Genomic DNA, 22,790 nt, shown 5'->3' with positions numbered 1-22,790 from the left:
CTGACCAAATCTGGACACGGCAAATTGGAATAATGTTGCCTGGCCTGATGGGTCGATTTCTGCCGCGGCTTTGGAATGAGAGCAAGAAGTTGATGTCAACAACCTGATTGAAGAAATCTCTCCTGACTCACATCGATGGAGCTGCTGTCCAGGACGATGTTCTCCCATTATTTCAAACTGGTTTCCTGATTAAAGAAAAGGGCGTTCTGTACTCAGTCATGAAATCAGATATAAAATCTGCTTTCCAAACACCAAGTGAAAGATTTAAAGTGGTGAATCGTGAGGTATAATATGTGTTCCTGTTTACTCTGCCGATTGAATGAAATGCTTTCGGAAAGCATCAAGGAAAGCAGGTCGGGCATGCAGTGCAAAGGGGATTTCTATCTCAGAATTCAAATCAGATAAGAGAAGGTCTCAGTGAGTAAGATCATGGATTAGTCTTTCAGGGCAGCTGCAGGAGGCAGTTTGTGCTTGCAACAGTTGGTGAAGTTTATTCTCTCCCTTTTTTTTCCGGTGGTACGGTTCCCTTTTGACGCTGTTCGTGCTACAACTTGATTTGCATATTTTCTTAGCAAATATATCCGCAGCAGTCTGAGTGTAGACCTTGTTTTGACACCTGTGATTCCAAGCGAGCGAGATCCGTTTGCTTTACCGAGTCTGTACATTGCTTGAGTAGCGACACTTTCAGCTTTTGAGACACCAACATACACGGCTGCCCACCTCAGGCAAGAATACACATTGTGTAGGTTCAGAGTGACAAAATTAGACTTTGGTGAGATTTCACTGTATTGACCTGACGCAGACGCAGACGCAGACGCAGACGCAGACGCAGACGCAGACGCAGACGCAGACGCACTCGCTGCTTTGGCACTCGCACCGTTTTGTTGATGGATATTTATTGGCTGCTCTCGAAATGACTGATTAATCGAATGCCATGGTCTTTGATTGGCTGGCTGGCTCTCCGACCAAAACGAAAAATAGCAATAAGCATCTGGCCAACGAGATTATCAGATGAGGAGCTTTAATTTGATTGCCGACCGCCTCAAAAGCCGCCGTCCCAGCTCAGCGTTTTCAGAGTTGCCAGATTTTACCTGACTGTACGGCCGGCCGGCCTGCCAGACGGTTAAAGTGAATAACTGATTGGGAAGCTGGCAACGTGATTGGCTGGCGGACTAATTGCAAACAGGAAGGCAACATTTATAGCTGAAAAGGAAGCTAAGAAACAACAGGCGCAATCTCCAGCCAACCTTCCTGCACTGATGACACTCTGATTGCAATCACAAGCAGGCACACAAAGACATGCACACACCCACACACCAAGCAACATGTTCAGAAGCCGAGCTATAGTCTGGATAATAATATGAATAATGACGAACAGCAAGGACTGATGATATGCAGGGTCAACATTAATGGCTGAAAGACCAAATAATAGCATAATAACCTTTTATTTTAGCACAAGGAGGAATGAGTACATTAAGAAAAAGTCCACAATCAAACATTTCTTCCAGATAAGAGTTAAAGCAAACTAAAAGTTCAACATTATGCCAGTTTTGATTATGCCTTGTGGAATAAATACAGTAAAATATTTGTGGGTCGCAATTTCTCCTTGAAAATTGTTTCATTCAAAAAAGCAAAAAACTTTGACTTTGACTTCTAAAAAAAAACTCTGCCAGCGTTTTGCTCCAAAATAATGTTGGCAAAACCCAAGTTGTACAATTTCTGCAGCTTCTAGCGTTCATGTGACAAATTCCAACTCAGACTTTGATGCCAATATTACTTCTCAAGCTTGAGGTTGCCGACTTTCACCAGAAGCATTGCACCTAATGTATTCCTTCTAATTTTAAAGTCATACAACAGACCAGATTAGACCTGGTGGGCTGCTGGTTTGTGCCTGCGGGTCATAGTTTTGACACCCCTGGTGTAAGAACATGAACATTATATTTAGAAAAGTATTCACCAAATACTCTAGAACATGAGCCAAAACTGTCCCGCAATGTGGCACCAGACGTTTTCATTAAAATTGACTTTATGTTAAGATTGTATTGATTTTCAGTAGCAATTCTCTGGTTTTTGAGAAAATATATAAACATTTTCATCACGTACACTCTGCGCCACAACAAAGAAAAATCAACAGGTTTAAATTCAACGGTTATTATGGAACTTTTACCAGTTTAACCCACACTAAAATGTGTCTGTCATCATCATACATATATCATCTTAATTACATCCTACTAGTTCATACATGACTCGGATGATTCGCTTTCCTTTGTTTATATTTCATTACTTTTATACAGCGTCAACATGCAATATTGAGAAACTCGTACCTGTAGGGTTGCTTTTGTGTAGAGTAAAGTATCAGTGTGATTATTGTTTTGACCCATCAACTCATCGACCTACCAACATGACTAACCTCCCTGCTGATAGGCTGACCCATCGATCTAGGTACTTACCGACTGGCCAACCAATCTCCATAACCTCCTACCAACTGACTGACCAAGATACCTATGATACCATACTCGTCCTTGCCTTCTTTCACATGTACACAGAGAAAGGAAAGTCTTTGTTCGGTTGCCCAAGAGTCAATGACACATCAAAGAAATTGTACTTTCATCAATCAACTGTGAATCAACATTTCATCTTCTAGTCACTGAATAAAAATGGGAATGAATGAGGCCAGCCAAGCTCTGAGCCAGAATTCGGGCCAGCGTGATACTTTACTAGCTCCCTCATCAAGTGTGCAATTGATTTTCCTTTTACATGCCCTTATCTGACTGCCTCTTTTCTCGACTGTACCTTCCTCCAAATTCTCTCTCCATGGTTCATTTCCTCGGCCCGTCTCTCCATTCACCCCTACAGTAAACTAAGCAGAATAAGTTTCATCCCTTCCCGCCCCACTACTTAGCCTATTACCGCCTGCTCTGTTCTCCCTTGCACTTTTTGATAAACTGAGCAGATCTGGTCCCATGCTGTTACGTTAACCTTCCCTGCCACTCGCCACATTACATCCTCTGCCACCTACAAAGCCCGCACGCACCCGCCCTCCTCCTCCTGATAAACTGCGAGGAGCATGTCCCATGCTGGCGTGTTAACCTGCCTCACCCACTCACCTCATTACATCCTTTTTGCCGTCTACACGGCTCGCGCTCTCCCAGCCCCGGCCCAGTCACCAACACCCTTTCATTACACAGAGTCTTCTCCACGGGGGGCCATCACTTCAAAGACACCACACTCTCCTCTTCTGTGTCTTCGTGGTGAGGGCGCCGATGACGGGGTGCGATGAGAATGTTGGGGGGGGGGGGGTAATGGTGGAGGGAGGTATCATGAAAGTGACTGAGGTGGAGGCGAGTGATTTATGTATTTATTCATCAGCGAGGAAGCTGTGTATTAAAAGGTCGGGCAATTTTCCAGGTCACTGACCGAACCCACATGGTGAGGAAGCGAGGGGATAAAGAGGACAGGGGAGGAGAGAAGAAAGAGATAAAGACACACCGAGAACGGCTGAGATGGCAAGCTGGTGAAGGCGATATTGGCAGTTGGACACACATCAGTGCGTCCACACGTCACCTGTGCATGATCGGCGTTTGCCTAACCACCGCATGCACGGCGTTTGCATGAGAGAAACACAAGTGCATCGACGGCTGTGTGTGTGTGTGTGTGGGGGGGGGGGGGGGGGGGGGGGGGGGGTGTTCACGTCTGTCTGCACAGCGACTGTGGTTAATGAGTTTGAAAGGTCAAACGCCTCTCAGAAAGATTAATGGGGTTTCCTAGGCGCGGGGGTAATGGTTTACGAGGCCCAGCCAGACACATTTCCAACATGACGGTCATTACCACCGCGGAGCGGAGACAGAAGGAGGGAGCACAATCAAAGACACGGGCGACACAAAACTACTGGGCAGGCACGAGGTAGGGATACTGTTTGCCCTTCTAATGAACATGTGTCAGTCACTCCTGTGCATGTTTAACCATGTGTGGTACAAAACTAATTATTAGAAGACAGGTTACCTCTCTCTTGTGACTGGCAAAGTCAAAAGAATTTATTTTTCCTGCAACACTAAAGACACTTGTGAAGAAAACTTCCTTCATATACTATTTTCTTAAAACGCTAAAATCACACGTCCCTCTGACTTGAAGAATCTGCTCTGATAGGGGTTTTAATAATCCAGGAATTTATGATCTAGACTGGCAATACTCCGTGTTTTTCCTCTGATTCACGGGGTATGGCTGTTTTTTTATTTTTTCCCTATATTTGGTGGTTATGTGACATAGATTCTCATTCATAGTCATTATTTACCAGAGAAACATAAAGAATAATCAATTAACTGATGCCGTGGCCCCAACAGAGTCTCGAACATCACATGGCAACAATATCATTCTTAAGAACTCTATAATGAAGATTTTCTTTTAAGTGAAAAATGTTTGATACTGCAGAAACTTTGAAAACTTATAGACAAAACATAACATTGCTTTCATGTCTTGATCCCTGCAATGTATATAAATGGCATGTCTGAAAGCCAGGTTTCCTTTCAAGTGATTATAAGAGAAAAGTGAAGACCAAAGTGCTGTTTGATCAACTTCTTACTGCATTTAAATGTTAAAGTTAGATTATGGCTGCAGTTCCACAATGTTCACATTATGTATCTGCAAGAGAAGAGATTCCAACAGACTGTGTGGGAAAGATTAAACTTTTATTAACCATCCTTAATGTATGTGTGAGGAGTAAAAGACGGGAGACAGAAATTAAAGAGAGAGGCGTCATGTAACATGTATTCATATGCAAATAAAAATGCAGGGAGGCATAGAAATATATGCACATAATATAAAGGTGCAGCAGTTTTCTCATCCACTCCAACACGGATACAGATCTTTTTTTTTTAAAACCCTCTGAACATGTGTTAGTGGGTCTGACATGACCGAGGAGAACCCACGAACATGAAAAGCACATTAAAAGGTGGCGTGTACAGGCCAGCCACCCTTAACCAGGGCCGGCGAGGCAGACTGACACGGCAGAGCAAAGATGAGGGGAAAGTAAAGGGAAGTGAGGAGGTCAAGTTCACTGTTGGTGTCGAGTGTGCTACTCAGAATCAGAGTGGAGCACGGCTGGGGACACGTGCATGAACAGAAAAGTGATTTTTCATGTGTCTTTGAATTATGAACAATGTATAACACTTGAATAGGACTGCATATTGTGTTTTAACCAGCTTTTGTGAGCTTGCATCCTATCTTATATAACTTTATATGGATGACAGGACAATATGACCTTGGCTACAGCAGGTTGGACGGAGGTCGAAGCCCTTAAGGCCCCGAAACAAACAAATGAGATTTATCTTGTGCCACAAAGCTGGTTTAATCAATAAAATAAAGGGAAATGAGTCAGTCCACATTGAATTAAATTGTTTTCCTCGAAGTTATACATGACTTCTATTTGCTGAAACTCAATGATAATCGCCTGCAAATGCAGCGTGCAAGTACAGCTGCACTTGAATATCAGTTATAGGTAATCATTTTCTGAATCATTTTCACACGAATAATATATAAAGACAAACAGTTCAAGCATGTGTTGAATTATAGCGTAATTAAATAGAGGAAACTGATCCCATGCAATTGTTGAACACCTCATTTACACGGCAATGAGAACAACGACCATTTACACTGAAAACCATGTAGTTAGCATGTCGGTCCACTGGTGGGCGCTGTTTGTTGTGTTGTAATGAAACCACACACACATGCAGGAGAGAACAATAAACTATAAACATTAACAATGAGAGTACACAGACAATCTAGTGGGCAGTTATTACGGTGACTATCAAAATAAAACTACCAAGTCCCAGGAGAATATGGACCGGAGGTCATGACACGACGGAGGAGACATGGTTGTGATTGTCAGTTTACATTTAGAGCAGAACTCTTTACGTCGACCGTGGTGGACATGCACAGCAGTAACGTTTCATAAATGTGCTCCACGTTTCCACGGAAGAGTCGGAGCAGTTTTCAAAAAGCTGCTTTTTCAGTGGCTCCAAGCACTGTTGTCATGGAAACGGATGCCCAAAATACAACAAAGGCTTTGCATTTCCACTTGAAACCATAGCAGTTTAAACGGGGCCTGATATATTAATGTAATGGGGGGGGGGGAAAATTACTCAGAAAAAAAAGATTTTGTCCCAAATATCAAAACATTTCAAGAAGAAATGAAAGTAATTTTGAAGCAGCTACGACAGAGAGGCTGAGGAGTTTGGCTCCACAAGCGGCGGGTTGTGTTGTGGACCCGGCGAGGTTTAAAGCCTGATAGACAAGCATGTCCCGAAAACAGAATCCACCCACAATGAGGTTCAAAACTCTGAAAGCTTTTTTATTCAGATGTGGAACTCGTAGGATTTGGAAACACTTGAAATCAGAGGTAGTGTGACATCTAAAGCATATGAGAAATTTTATATTTTATGCATTCTGTGGAACAGCAAACTGAGCAAAACAAAGGCACTAAAGATTAACATGACAAGTCCTCTTTTGTGACTCATTTGAAGGCAGTGACGACAATGACTCTCCAGGTTTAGGTGACTTTTATAAATGCAGTCATTCTGTACTATTTAAATCCTAATTTAGCACTTACTTTTCTCCTAAATAGAGCAAAGAGCTTTTTTTCTTGCATCTAAACTGCATGAAACCTTCACCATAGCATTTTCACTTCATTAAACAGATTTGATTTTCCACTGTGATCGCACTGAATTTGGAGGGCACACATTAATGATGCCATGCTGCCGCGAGAGACATCAGATCGGATCAGCCTCCTCTTGTATGCCTTCCTAAAAGGTCACAATCAAAATATTTTGTTTATCTCCGTGGACTTGTTGGACCGAATCATGCTTTCATTTCGCTCAGTTATTTGTTTACACCCAAAGCAATGAAACAGATTCAAATGTATTCAGTAAACTCAGCAACAATTTTAAGTGAATCACTCCCCAGTGCGAGGTGAGGTTGTATAAAGACAGACCGATGTTCTTCTAAACATGAGACTGGTTGTCCTCTCGTGTGATGAGGTCCCCAAGTTTCAAGTGAAAATCCATAATTTTGTTTTTTTGTTTTATAATTATTTCACATTTACACAGCAAAGGCAGAAACTGTGAAAACAATTGAGCTTGCATGTATGGCCACTAGTGGGTGCTATTGGTTGTTTTTATCATGAAAACCACACATAAAGAAGAATCAGCTCGAAACACTAACAACGGGAACACACGGACACTCTAGTGGACCGACGACCAAGTTGGATTGTTATTTCAGTGACTGTCAAAATAAAACTAATCCCAGGAGAATTATGGACTGGGAGTCATGACACCACAGAGGAAACGTTGCTCTGATAGTCCATCGACTGAGCATGTGCACAACAACTCATTACTACAACCTCATTGCACGTGCTCAGTAGCGGCTTTTCCACGGTCACCGTTTCCAGAAAGTTGTGTTTTTGCCCGTCGACACAGAGACAGTCAAAGTATTCTCAGACACTTCCACCTGTGGAGCCGCTTTCAGAAAATCTTATTTTCACAGGCTCCGACCGCCAGTGTTGCCACAGTTACCTTGAAAAAGTAATCCAATTACTGATTACTAGCTACTCCTTTAAAAAGTAATTTAGTTACTTTAGTGAGTACAAATAACTTTTTAGTTACTTTCAACAACTGTCGACAACACCCCCCAACGTCTCAACATAAAAAGGACAACCGGTTTTACCAAAAACTCTGACCTCCCGCTGATACATCTTTAACCTTTGACCTTCATTCTTTGTTGGATTTATATCTGACTCACGCTTTTATCATCAGATTTTTACTATTACTGGTATTTATCTACTCGGTGATGTAGTTGTAGTCTGTTGTACTATTTATCTATTTATTTATTTGCACTGCCTGCATTATAAAATCTTTTAATTGCCCCCCTGGGGGCAAATAAAGTCTTTCATTGATTGATTGATTGGAAAAATGGGGAGGGGCATCCTGCTAATATATCTTTTTACTCAGGAAAACTACAAAGACTGTAGTGTACTGTGTAACATCTCTGCAGTTGTGTTCTTGATGCAATGATATGGTTTAGTGATAATGTTTGTTGGTTCTGATTCTTTTGTGTCGCCTGAACGCATCATTACAGCGAGCTGGCCTGTGATTGGCTGAGAGTGGAGAAGGGGGCGGGTCAGGTGAGCGTGTAGATACTGCATGCACTGTTTCTGTGTGTGTGTGTGTGTGTGTGTCTTTCAAAGGTCATCCATCCATCTTCTATACTGCTTTATTCCAGTTAGGGTCCCAGGCAGCTTGAAGCTGATCCCAGCTGACGATGAGTGAACTCAGGAGACATCCTGGACAGGGTGGCAGTCCATCACAACGCTCGCATAGAGAAAGAAAAACAACAGTCACGCACACCTATGGGCAATTTCAAGTCCCCATTTAACTGCAAACGCATGTTTATAAGCTGTAGGAGGAAAAATAGCAACTCCACACAGGCAGGAAACAAAAACACGTTTGAATCTGGTGAAGATGGAAATTGGAAAAACTGATGAAACCAAATAGGTCACTTGTCAGATTATCAGAGTCTTTGGTCTGCAGCTCTTCTAAATCCAACGACAATATCAAATGAATAAAACTCACGAGCTTGAAATTCTCCTCGCCTCGAAAAAAAATAAAAAAAAATCCACTCTGATGAATCTGTTTTTCAACGAGTGGGCGACTTTGTTTTCAACAAAAAAAAAGAAAAGAGAAAAAAAAGAAGGAAATTAAATAAAATGCTGAAAGTGTGAGGGTGGCAGACTGACTGAGCTCCACCGAGTTGTCAGTTGAATTCCCAACGTGCCCGCCCACATCGAGCCCCGCGTTAATGCAGTTAGTGTTTACGCTCAACGCAAGACACACCGAGAACAACATTCTGCCAAGAGCGCCGCTACGGCTTCACACAAAAACACACCAGTGACATTTATCAACTTTAGACTCCTCAGGAGTGAAAAGCCTGCCAACGAGTACTCCTCTAATCCATTAGTATCCCAACAAAGGCAGCAAAGATGAATAATGTGTTGGAGGTATCCATACGCGTATCGGGCAGAAATATGTGTTTACTCTCAATATCTGGCAGTGTGGGTGGTGAGTGATATTTTTTCTTCCTTTATATTTATTAGACATTTTTGCATATAACCTTTGAAGAACCTTTAGAAAACGGGCCCTTGAGATGTTTACATAAGGCTCTGACATGGAGGCATATGTGCATTTGCTAAAGTAGCTCTGGTGTACTCTCCACTTCGGTTTTGACTTCGACCCCGAACTCTTCAGAAATACGACGTCAGATGGTCACTTTACCTCCAGACTCATTAAAACAGACTTTGTGCCGGTGGAGCCATTCAGGCAAACGGGACAGATAAACAGGGATGGAAGCTGAAAAACCTCAGATCACACTGTTCACATGGGTCAAACCAAAGACTAACGGTTTCATTACTTACATGTTCTTAATCGCTGGGAAACATGGAGGCAATCGATGCATAAAAACCCTTCTGACACTGTAGACATTTTGACGCTATGGACCTTTTCACGATTGGTAAAGTGGAGAATGCTGTTTTAAAACTATGTTTTATCATCTGATTGATGTACAGAGCGCCCACGCCGACATCCCTACCAAACCATACAGGTTCGGTCACAATCATCAAATGTGTCGGGGACAAACGTGTGATTCCATCCATCGTTCCATCCTATCGTGTTGTCAAACCAACTGGCCGAGGTGTGAGAGAGCAGTGGTTTCTATGGTAACTCCCCACCATGATACGGCTGCGCTTAATGGTTGCTGCTCATTATAAATGTGGTTAAAAATGTAGTACACGCCCTCGTGCTTGAAGAAGATGAAGTTAATAGTTGATGCTTTTTGTGTTCTGAGGAAATGGAAAATGGATTTCACTTGTATAATGTTTTTTTTTGTTTTTTAACCACATCAGCTGTCTTACACGAACGTTTTGCAAAACTTTCGTTGCTTTATGGGCGTCAGTTTACGCAACAACAGTACTCAGAGCCATAAAAAAATGAAACTTTTTTGAGAGAAGCTCGAAAAGTGGGACTTTTAAAAAAAGCCGGACTCTGAGCAACTGGAAGGAAATGCTGCACATGCAGACCACAGCCATAACAACTAGTGTTCTGCACATGCTCAGTAGAGCCAATCAGAACAAAGTTTCCTGTGTGGTGTCATGACTCCCAGTCCAGATTCTCCTGTGGGACTTGGTACTTTTATTTTGACAGTCACCGTAATAACAGAGTTTCTGCTGTTTCCATGTAAACAGACATCACTTTCAAAATGCTGCCACATAAACTGGAAACTTTGCTGAAACCAAGACGATGCGTTTTCGTATAAACGGAGTCTCAAAGTACTTCTCACGTTCAGGATCACTCCTTCATGCACAGAGTGGAAACGGCTGCCTTCAATCCACCGGAAGCATTCTGATGTTCAGTGTTCAAGGACGCCGACACATTCCCTCAGCCCATTAAATAAAAAGCCAAAGCAGCATTCTTTCAGCTGCTTGCATCGTACTGCCAGTAGTACTACTGTGATGACCAATATATTGGTTTACAAACCGTGGTAAATAAGTATTAGGGTCAACACAGCAACCTCCACTACACCTCACACAGGAAGCACTGCCTGTTCTTCCATTCTCATTTTCCTGTGTCCTGTTTGTCACTTAGCTTTTATTGGTAGTAACTACGTACACGCACGTACCCACCCAGACCATTTACAGTGTTTTATACAGTTTTCTCATCTTTCTTCACCCACATTTTCATACATTCTGGCATTATAAAAACATATCAATGATTGTCACTTGTAGCCCAGAGATATACTGAACTGAGAGACAAACTGAATGATTTTTTTTTTTTTTTTTTTAACATACAAGACTCAAGCTGAACCTTTGCCAATATAATCTGGCTCCAGGCCACATTATATCTGTAAAAACTGGTGAATCTCTGATTTTATATAATGTGAATGCCTTTGAATTGTAACAAAGTAAAACAATTAGTTTAATTAAGGGTTCGACCATCTTGATGAATGTCAATAGTAATTCAACTAAAATGCAAGTCACCCAAAGACTGTAATTTCACATGAAGGATTGCTGTTTTCCTTCTATAAAGTGCATTACAATTAACATTTTGGACTCCTGATCAAACAAGCAATATAATAATGACGCCTCACACTTGGGAAAGTGAAATTGAACAAACTGAATCATCTGGAAACGAGGTGAAAGATGAAAGTCTGTCCCGTACATCACGATTTAACCCCGGGCAGGCATGGACATTAATGATTACTTTATCATTTAATTCTGTGCTTAAAAGGATAATTCAATGTCAATTGTCCATATATTTAATCAATGCAATATTAAAAACCCACAAGCCATCGATAACCTGCATGAAAATAAAATGTATTCTGTAATGAAATATGTAAAACAGGAAACTTTCATTCAAACAGAAAATATTTGATATTTTTCCTTCTAAACTGTTTGAGCGGAGTTGATCGAGTTTTTGTTCACATACTCATCAATTTGATGTTTTACCATTTCTGTGTTATTTGTTTTTCTTAGCATGTGTCTCACATTTCTTCTTTCCTTTGTCAATCATCTCACTTTTATTATTATTCATTGCTTTTGCTAATGCCACCAGTCAATTACTCCCCACACAACTTCATTCATTCATTCATTGATTTAAGCACAGGCTGGGTGGTGGTTAGCATTTCTGACCCCCAGCAGGAGTCAGCGATGAGCCGATAACCGATAACCGATACCGATATCAGTATCGGTTGATTTTCATCAGCCGAGGGAGTGTTTACCACTGCCGTGGTGCACAGGCGCAGCAGCAGCGTTTCCACCACTGACATGGAGACGGAGCGTTTTCAGAAAGATCCACCCTAAGGAGCCGTTTTTAGAAAGTTGCATTTTCAGTGGCTCTGAGCACCACTGTCGTGTAAACGGACCCCTGAAGCAGAACGAAAGCTTCGCGTTTTCACTCAAAAACGGAGGTGAAATTCACAAAAATGAAGGAAAACAAAATTGGTGGAAATGTGTTGAATTAAACATAATTACAATCCAACAAGAGAACAGAAAAAGTCTGTTCCATAGACGTGCAGAGGTAGCGGCTGCTGCACAAAGCGCCTTACTGACTGTCCGATGTGGCTGAGACACCTGCTCAGCCCTCGTCCTTCCTCCCACATATGAACAGACACACAGATTCCTCACACCTCCTCCAGAGGCTCGTTCCTGCCGATCCAGCAGAACGGCCCGATACTGTAACACCATCCTCATCCTGAAGAAAAGAAATCCGGCGACTCTATTGGGATTCAATAGACAGACATACTCTCTACTGAACATACAATTCATCAGTCTATCAGTCTCGGTGTGTTCCAGCGGAGTGTGAGGTAAATAAGGATCTGGCTGAGCTGCTGCATTGACTTCTTATTTTAACCCTTGCTCTGTTTGATTACATGTAACTTACGAGTGTCGTGGAACAAAGCAGCGGTGGCAGATTACAATTCCCTCATCACGGATTCCCTCGAGTAGCTTTCTCTGTCCCTCGCTCAGCCACTCCCCCTTGTTTGTTGTACGTCTGCTGTCCACCTCTGAACCCCGGACGCCGCCTCCTCCTCTCCCCTGCTGGCGATGCATCATTTCTTAGATGGGACTTGCTTTTCTTCATTTTCACCACACCTGTGCCTCTACCTTCACCCTGCTCTGAAAATGACAACATCCCCGGGGCCTCGGCAGAAAAGACGCCCGCCGCCGTCACAAATCACTCACAGAGGTCACCGTCGTCTGATCCAACACACACCGGCCCATGGCTGTCCTTGTCAGCCGGAGACGGACCACTGCATCAGTCCTAGGCCATACCGACGGAGCTGAAATAACCCCGCATCAATCACAGGCAATTAGTCCCAGCTGATGCCTGCGAGGGGGGAGCGCTACTACTCAGACCAACCCAATATTAGTCAGTCTGATCACCTCACAGTACTAATTATAGGATTTGTCATCACACAACAAATTAGAGAAGGTGGATAATACTCGCTTTGAATAACTTCTTTTCTTTTTCAATGAGTGCCACATCACCACTATCACCGGCAGCCCAAAACTAAATTCATATCCAATGGAACAGAAAAAAAAATACAATTTCTCCTGACAGAACTTCTCTGCGTTTGCAGAAAGTTCAGAGGCGTGATAATCTTTAAATTTAAACTATAAAGTTTTTCTTTGTTGTGGCGCAGACTATTCATGATGAAAAGGTCTATTCTTTCCCAAAGGTAAATGGAAAATGGCTGCAATCTCAACATGAAGCCAATATTAATGAAACCTTCTGGTGCAAAATACAATGAAAACTTCTCCTGTCGTAACAAACTCAAAATAAACCGTCAGCTGTGATGACCTTAGAACTCAAACCCAGACGAACATTTTGGTCATTTCTTTAATTTTGGATATTCTTATAAACTGAAATGAAATGATGATATTTGTTGATAGGTGCTAAATAGAGGCTTTTAAATTAGAATACTACATTACTTCATTGCACTAATTCGCATTAAAACATGAAGCTGTTTTTTTCATTTTTTTTTCCACAAATCCAGCACATCGCTGGTGTTTATGATCGGGGACTCGGTATCAATTAGGTGAGTAGCTGCCTAGAAACTGAGCACATTCATTTGACCTCCTTGCTATAAATACAAGTACTAAAGCACGTTTAATGATACTACAAATCACGGAGTACTTCAACAAAGCTGGAAGACTTTCGAGTGATATATTTGAAATGAAAGGTCAAAATCAATGTAGTGCAGGCTGAGATATTTAACTCTTTAAATACTTTGAACAGTGCCACTGACCAACTTCAAGTGAAAGCCCAGTACTTTATAATGCGTCTTTATAGACTTTATAAAAGTGATTTCCTAAATTCAGATGTGGTTAGCTCTGATTCGAGAAAAACACTAAAGAAAGTCAACATTATCTGCAGATAACATTTAACATCAAACAGCTTTCTAAGGAGATGCATTTATAAAATTCAAAAAATCCAACTTTTTTCCAGACAATGAAAATAAAACTCGGTAAGATGAGAACTCTGCTCATGTCGAGACCTTTTGATTTCACTGAACAGACTCGAATAGAAACATAATAAATCTAAAGCAAGAGACACGGTCCGTATTAATGGAAAAGATCAAGGCTGAGCTGTCACACACACTCCACATAAACATCGGGTCGTCGGGGACACGCAGACGAAAGTAAAGCAGTCTTCTCTGTGGAAAAACTCTTCGAATACTTTTCCTTATGCTGTTTATTATATAGAACCACAGAAACTACAGAAATCCTGCACTGCCAGTGGTGGCACTTCAATCTGAACGGTCAGCCTTTGGTTTGGAGTGACGTTACAGATGCACCGACACCAGTACCGATACCAGTATGTAGTATCGGGTGCGATACTACATGGTCTACTCAGAAAAAAATTCCCTGATATAACTCGGAGAGTATTACAGGACGTCATCCACCTGCAACATCATACACAGACGTTATGCTCTATGCTAATGTGGACGCAGTGATGCATATCCTTTGTGTACTTTATGCGTATGAAAATAGGCTTACTGGCATTTAATAAGTATTGGTATTAGTACTTGATATCGGCATGTATCTAAAGATCAGTACTCGTACTTGTACTCGTCCTTAAAGTGGAATCGGTGCATCCCTAATCATTATATTAAGTCGTCATCCATTAATGTTTTGTAAAAAGGAAATAAAAACCAAACCGATGTAAACAGGAAGTGAAGAACTGACATCTGAGAAAAACTAGCAGCTTTCATTTCTCTCATTTCTCATGACCTTAAATGTAAATCCCTGCGGACAAATGTATAGCACGTCAGTAAACTGGGCTACAAATGAACAAGTGCTTTACAGCTCATCTAACCATTCAGACCTTCCTCTTTTTCCTGTGGACATCATCTTCCTCTCCTGCAGCTTCCTCCGTCTTCCTTCACTTTATTCACAATCTTGAGCTACATCGCCGTCCTTTTTCCTAAAATCATGACCAAACCATTCCGACCTCGCCTCGGTCACTTTGCCAAACTGTCCAACATGAGCTGTTCCTCTGAATGAGCTCAACCTTCATCTCTTCTGCGTGATAAAAACCTCAACAGAATCAGTGCTGCCTTTCAGATCAAACTCCTACATCAGATACTGGCAGGAGGGCTTTTGTTTTTGGTTTTTTTAAAGAAGGATGTGAATGCATGAACTTTACGATGAACTAATTCATGTCTCGGCGTCGTAAAGCTTTATGGTTGACAATGTCGGCTGTAAATTCTAAATGACTCCTGACAGGGGAGGATTTGGACGCGTACCAGCCGAATTCGGCGGGAGGTAAACAATAGGGCGTACGACTGCCAAGAACGTGGAGTCGGCCGAGCCATCCCGACACGGCGAGGGATCAAACAAAGCTGACAGGATAAACCCACAGGTTATGCCGTAGTTTCTGAGACTCACGCTTCTCCATCAATCTGCATCTATTGTTCTCTGCCTGGCTTCTCTCAGCCTGCTGCAGCATGGACGGGATGCAGGGAAGGAGGGAGCGAGGGAGGGAGGAAGGTAGAGGGAAGAGAGGAGAAGTAAATGAGATCCCGATGAGATGCCAAGGTGTGTTAGCGCTGAGGCGTGGGAAATGAGAAAAGCAACCTGAAGGGAGGAGGAGTGGCTGGACTGACTGTGTGAGGCGTCGGCGTGGGACGGTGGACACCCGAGCCCCCCGCTCGTATTAGTGATTGCCAAGTCAGCTCGGGATGCGGGAGGCATATAAAAGAAGGAGAGGGGTCACGTATGAGTGGAGGGAGGGGGAAGAAGAAAGGGAAACAGGAAGAGGGGAGGCACAAAAGAAGAAACAAGAATCTGTTCTGACATTAAAGCAACGCTGTTGGCGCATGGAGAGAAAAGAAGGGGAGCAGAGAAATGCACAAAGGAGCATGTAAAACTGATGATAACAGCTACTAAAGGGCTCCTAATGAGAGCCGGGGCACTGAAGAATGAGTGCTGATCAAACAGCCACTCAAACATTATAAAAGAACATTATGAAACGCTTGAACTGATGCTGAAACCCGGAGATACAGGTGGGACTGCTGCTAAAACACACTTTTCCCTCTCATTAAAGAGTTTCTTACTCAGAACGAAGCACCTGCTTATTTAATATGGACATAATAGTTGAGAATAAAAAAAGGGGAGAACCAAAAACAATTCTCAGGCGTTTTCTCCATCTCAGATATCCTCACAAACCGCGAGAAGAATCGCTGCCAATAGCCGCCTTCAGGAGCACGTTGCTTTCACAGCAATTAATCGCTGTCACAACATCAATTAAACAAAAGCTCGCATCCAAATCCTGCTCCCCAGCATTCCAGGGAACCGAATCAATCTGGGAAAGGCTCCATGTGTGGAGCATCCAGTGGAAATGTGAGCGACTGTTCGTGTGTGTGTTTGCGTGTGTGTGTGTGTGTGTGTGTGTGTGTGTGTGTATGTGTGTGTGTTTGCGTGTGAAGGAAAACGAGCCTCAAGTAGGAGAAAATGTCCCACTAAACATGCGTATGTCCGCTCGCATGCAACATGCTCATGCCAAACCACTGTGTGCATTTGACCCTGAGTTGTGTGTGCGTGCTAATCCAGCAGTACTGTGTGTGAATGATGCATGGCTGTGAGGTATGCCAGTGCACCAAATGCACTCTCCTTGGGGAACATATAGGTTATGGCACGTATGTGTGCGAGTGATTACAAGTGGTGTTTATATCTAAAACCCACTCAGCTGTGCCTTTGCCAATATAGCCTCCTCTTTAGAAAGAGCCTGAGGCGGGCTGAAGCCATTACAGTGTATTCCACTTCACAATCGCACAACTGATGAGGATCACACCTCACACAGCCGGTCACAACTTTAATTTTTTGTTGCTTGGGCGGCGCTGGATTCGGGCTTCGGGGCCTTTTTACACCAAATTCACTTGTTTCTCCAGTGTCTGAGTAAATACGTGTGTCGTCTCTTTGTGCTTGTCCTGTGATGAACTGCTGACCTGTCCTTCCTTCACCTAAACTCAGCTAAGATCAACTGCAGATGGATGCAAGGAATAAAACCAGCTGTCCTCCAACACTTGAGTCCTAATGCACAAGAGCAATTAAACAAGCCTGCAGCCCAAATCCCACACTGCATTAGCATTAAATCTTGATAAAATACTAAGTGAATTATATGTTGTTCACCTCCATTACTGATTGAATTCTTGGTTGAATGCTGATGGAAAGATAAAGAAATAATTGATTTTATATAGAGATGTAATCCTGCTAGTAAAAAAAAAGATAGAGGAATAATTCTCACTAGATTTAAATGGGCGAAACGACAAAGAAACCAGTTGCACCAACCTAAATGAGAAAAACCTTTCAGTGCAGGTCACATCTCGAACAGAGGAAATTTATTTCCGTTAATGAGAAGATGCTGAGAACACTTGTTCCTTTCCAAACAGATAACTACAGAATGAACGTTTGTTCACTGTGGCAGGAAAAAGCCACCGTGGTCCATGCTGGGCTTTTTCTTTGTTTGTTTAGTTTTTTATGTTTAAATTAAACTTATCAACATTTGTCTTTCATATAAGTGCTAGCAGTGTTTGTTATTTTTTTTATTTAAGACTTTATGAATCTGGAAAAAAAACAATGCGATTATTCAAAGAAAGGGAGAATTTGTTAAAAAGCTCCGGGTTTATTTCGGGGTTTCTTTTGAGCGCAGATGCGTAAATCTTTCACAGCCCAGCTTCTAATGCGCCTCGCTTCTTCTTCTTTTTTTTTTTTTTTACACTATCTTAATGTGCAATCTGTTCTGCGAGTTTCCAAGCCCTGCTACGTGTGACGTCCTCCCGCTGCACCTGCTTCTAATCGCAGGATAAGCGCAAAAACTATCCGCCGATCAACGCGTTTTTGAAAGGAAAAATAAAAAAAAAATAAAATACAAAACCACCGATACGCGTTTTACATACCTTCTTCTGCGGGGCAGTCTTTCACTCCGTTCAGCAATAATATCCAAAGCACCGAAACCAGCGTTTTAGGGAGATCCATGTTTGTGTGGCCAGGTCCGCGGGGCTCTTGTCATCTCTCTCCAGCCTGCGCGCAACGCACCGCAGCAGAGACGCACGCAGTGATGGAGCGGAGCAGTGCGGGAGCCTGCGCGCCACGCGCTCTATTTCATATCTCGGGGGAGGGTTTTGCCGGGAAGATTGACGTCGGGCGCGCGCAATGGAACGGGACGTGTCCTGGAGAGGAGTGCGGGCTCGACCTATCGAGGCGATGGAACCTGAAATCTCCTGCGCCAGGTGTTTCCGCGAGAGTCAGCAGAGTCAACGCACCGCAGCAGTGCGCGCGCGTTTCGCGCATCCAAAGAATGTGGAGTAAATACCCGTTATTCTCATTAGAGTCTGCATGTCTTCAACAATTAGAAATTCTGAAACTGGTTTCCAAGAGACTGAAGATCAGTAAATCGGATTATCCACGGCAGTGCTGGGCCAAGCCTCTGAGGGGTCTGATGCACATTTTGACTTGAGGCCCCCCTCAGATTAGAATTTGTTGTCTGGATGATTAATAAATACATAAATGAAAACATTTATTTATTTATTTATACTACAAACCAGTGTGGTCTGATTCTGCCAATTGGTGCAGAGCATGCATTAATATTTGACCTCAACACTTCCTGTTAACAAAAGTGCTTTTTTTCTTCTTCTGGCGACTGTAACTTAGAGTTCAAAGTAAAACGGTAGTGGTAGGTGCATCATTACTGCCTTATTACCTAGAGTCATTATTGTCTGTTTGGTGGTTGAGAGCCAGATTCTCTCATGTTAATTGACGATACTACTGCTACTACTACTAATGTCGCACCCATTATCAACTGTATTAAATGTACTTCTGTATATATGCAGGCTAGAATATACACAGTATTTGGACATTATGATGAAAGAAAGAAAGAAGATTGGCGTGAGGTCCAGAGAGGAAAACGCAGTTGTTTTTCTGAAAGCAGTACCCTGAAAGCTGTACTATGCATTGCTTATTTTTTATAACCCCTTGATATGTGTAAGTTAAGTTTACTAATAACTTAATTACTCAAAGAGATTCTTTTAAGAATATTTTGAGTTTCAAACACATTTTCCACACTCCCAAGCTGCACATATTTTTCACATTATAAGAGAATTTAGCTTCAACAGCTATAATCTGATAGATCTAGTCTTTATTTATGGTCTGCATCTGTCACAACTGTATCTGCACTAAACCTGCATTGCAATTACAATAAATTGTGTTTTAAAATGTACGTGTTTCATTTATTTTTAATGGTATTGATTTTGATTGTTCTTAAAATTAAAAAAAAAAAGAAATATAGGAAATTGAGCTGGAGAAAAGGACTGATTGGCTTTCATTTTTGTTGCTGCAACCTTCTTGAAGCTCTCTGGTGCCCCCAGTGGAGGGCTGTCAAACCTATTTCAGTTCACATACAGCCTCAATTTCATCCTGAGTGGACTGGACGGGTAAAGTAGTGCCATAATAACCTTTAAATCTAAACTTTAAAGCTTTTTTTTTGTTGTGAAGCAGAGTAGACATGACGGAAATGTCAATATGTTGATGGAAACTAAACAATTACTACTGAAAGTGACTCCAATCTCCACATAACGGAAATTTTATTGAAACCTTCTGGTGCAAAATACAGTGAAATGTAAAAAAAACGTCTCGATAGCTGTTGAATGAAGTAAGTTCTAACAAACTCCCCCTGACAGCCTCACAAACACAAGATGAAAACAACATGAAAACAAAGCAACACACCTAGACAACATTACTTTTGACCCTCTTTTTTGTTTTGTGGTAAAATTGAAAGCCTGTTAATGGAAGGGCGACAATGACTCTGTGCTTCCTGAAAAACCTTCATGGTTTATCTGGACCAAGGTAAGACTCTGTCACTGGATGTTCTTTGAGTCTGTAAGATGAAAAATGCTGTTGGTGTCATTTTAACTAAAGTTCTGCACATAAGTGTGTTTTCTCCCGCTATAATATCCACATGCACAAAAAGATCTACACACACGCACACGCACACACACACACTCAGACGTAATGTCCTCAATTGATTATTGCTCCACTTTAGCTGAGAAAGCAATACAGTTTATTGCCAATTGACAAGCAAGATACTGTTTTTGTGAGAACTGGTGATGTGAACACAGGTTAAATCTTTAATCAATAAAGTCTTGGCTGAAAGCTGGAATAAAAAGAAGGCGGCTGCAGATTCAAAGAGGAAATTACAAACCAAAAAGAGCTTTGGTGAAGAAAGAATCTTCAAAACAAAACTGATCAAGAACCTGAAAACAGCTCTGTGCAGAACCAGCTCCTGTCCCTCTCCCTCCCCGCTCTGTAAATGATAATGACCCGGTCAAATGGAATTTAAACCATTTCTGAAACATTGAAATCAATAAGTTCAAGTGCTCTCATCAGTCTCTTTATTGTGATCAAAGATCTTTTGATCTTTTTTGTTTTTACATTTCAAATACCAACATGGCAGCGTCCCCGAAATACTCCTTGAATTTACCGTGTCTTTTATTCCTTTCAAAGCCTGACACTCGAGCCATAAACATGAACTTAAAGCCTCAGAATTGCATTAATAGTATCCACCACTGGGCAGCTCTTCGACGTGTCTCACCAGCCTTGATTATTTAGCCACTTTTCAAACTTTAATGACATGCTAATGAAAAGGCGAGTCAGCACACCTAATTTCGCCCTGAAGCGAGCTCTGCAACTGCCAGATATAAACCAGCACTCTAATAAATGTAAGTAAGTCCTCTTAATATCACATACACTAACACTGTCCCACTGAGCGGCGGTGTGCAAACACACATCTCTGCACCGCGCCGCACATCCACCTTCCTGTACGCTCCATAATCAGCGGCAAGACTCATTATCACAGTTGTCACCCAGCCCCCCTCTCAGACACACACACACACACACGCACACACACACACACACACACACACACACACACACACACACACACACACACACACACACACACACACACACACACACACACAAACGCACACACACACACACACACACACAGATTATGGGCCGTCAGCCTGACTGATCCTCCCCAGCAGGGGGGCCAGTAGCCTCAGTTCTGGGAGCTGATGAACATGATCATCTGTCCTCCTCTGTGGCCATTACTCACCAAGGACAGAGGCCAGCAGCTCCACTCACTCATCCTCCGTCTCCTCTCAGACTCCATCACACACACACACACACACACACACACACACACACACACACACACACACACACACACACATCTGGATTTTAACATGTCACGTTACATAGATTGTAAAATTCCAGGCTGTTCTACGAGGAATGTTTATGTTCTGTGTTTGTCCGTCTTAAAAACACCTTTTTCTTTCCGAAAAGATTCACGTTACACGACGACGCTTTGAAAACACGGAAACGGGAGAATTGCTGATGTAGTTTTCATTTTGGGCCACTAGTGGGTGCTGTTTGTTTGTTTAAGTAATGAAACCACAGAGACATTCATTATTACAGTGACCGTCAACTATGAAACTATCAAGTCCCAGGAGAATATGGACGGGGAGTCTTGACACTCTGGAGGAGACACTGATCTTATTGTCCTTCTACTGAGCATGTGCAGAACGACTAGTTACTAACACCATGGTGTGCATGCGCAGTAGCAACGTTTCTGCCGTCTCCATGGAGACGGAGCCCGAGCGTTTTCAGAAAATTGTGTTTCCCCCGTTTCCACGGAGACCGAAATGAAGTGTTGGGAGCCGTTGTCAAAAAGTTGTGTTTTCAGTGGCTCTGGGCCAAAACGCCACGAAGGTTTTGCATTTTCATTTGAAAACAGCTTTTCATTAAGACCATATGAGGGGCTGCAAAAAGGTTAGAAACCCACATTGTTGGTATTCTTATTTTTATTTTTTTTAAGAAAACCTCTGGCTCTGTTTCCCTTGATTCCTCTCTGACAGGACAAATTGTATTTTTCCATTTGCTTCCATGTCAACAAGGGCACACGCAACATTCAACCTGCAGCAACGCGTCCCCTGGCCCTGGTTTACCATTATTGATCCAGAGGCACAATGGCTGCCAGGAACGAGGGGGCACATACCTCACACGTCTATAGAAAAGGCGGCGCTGAAGCAGTTAATGGATGTAAAATCTGTATGAGGTGCGTGAACACACACACACACACACACACACACACACACACACACACACACACACACACACACACACACCTCAATCCTGCAGGTTCACTACTCTGAACCAGTTTCACACCAACACTATTCCGTATCTGCTCTCAATTTGTTTCTTTCTAACAGAAATGGCAGAATGACAGAATAAACAAAGCAGATAGTTTGGGTTTTTTTAACTTTTGATTTGATATTTTGATAAAGCAAAGGGGCCAAACTCTTTGGTGTTTCAGTTAATACTACAAAAATATCTCTGTAAATGACTACAACGACTATTTAATTCCTGTTTCGAATATTTGCTTAAATTAGTGATTGTTTTTTGGGGATTTTGCATATATTTCTTCTCCTTTAGTTGACAAACAGCGTATTTGTTAACTCCGGCGGGCCTTTGCTGAGGACTGGGAGCTCCGTCTTGGCAGAGTCCAGTGGCCCGAGGCTCAGACATGTACCACATGAAATGTGATGCTCACAGTGCGTTTCAAGCCAGGGATCATTGTTGCATATTATCTCAGGGCTGTCCTCCTCTTTCCCTCCCAGTTCATCTCTCC

At 42.3% G+C, this 22,790-nt stretch overlaps 1 protein-coding gene across 1 annotated transcript in view; it reads right to left on the bottom strand.

The window, feature by feature from the left end:
- epha10 (EPH receptor A10) overlaps positions 1–18,079 on the bottom strand; it is a gene marked incomplete at both ends in the record, with an annotated part of 179,559 nt that extends 161,480 nt beyond the window's left edge. Inside the window, one exon of the mRNA XM_080485678.1 lies at positions 18,001–18,079. Within this exon, the coding sequence (XP_080341804.1) occupies positions 18,001–18,079 (79 nt within the window). The remainder of the gene's footprint in view (positions 1–18,000) is intronic.
- Between the last annotated feature and the right edge of the window lie 4,711 nt (positions 18,080–22,790).

The sequence above is a fragment of the Lipophrys pholis genome, assembly GCF_963383615.2.
Source record: "Lipophrys pholis genome assembly, chromosome: 17".
NCBI lineage: Eukaryota > Metazoa > Chordata > Actinopteri > Blenniiformes > Blenniidae > Lipophrys > Lipophrys pholis.
The sequence above is the reverse complement of the archived record's forward strand: the minus strand, read 5'-3'. Positions and strand labels throughout refer to the sequence as shown.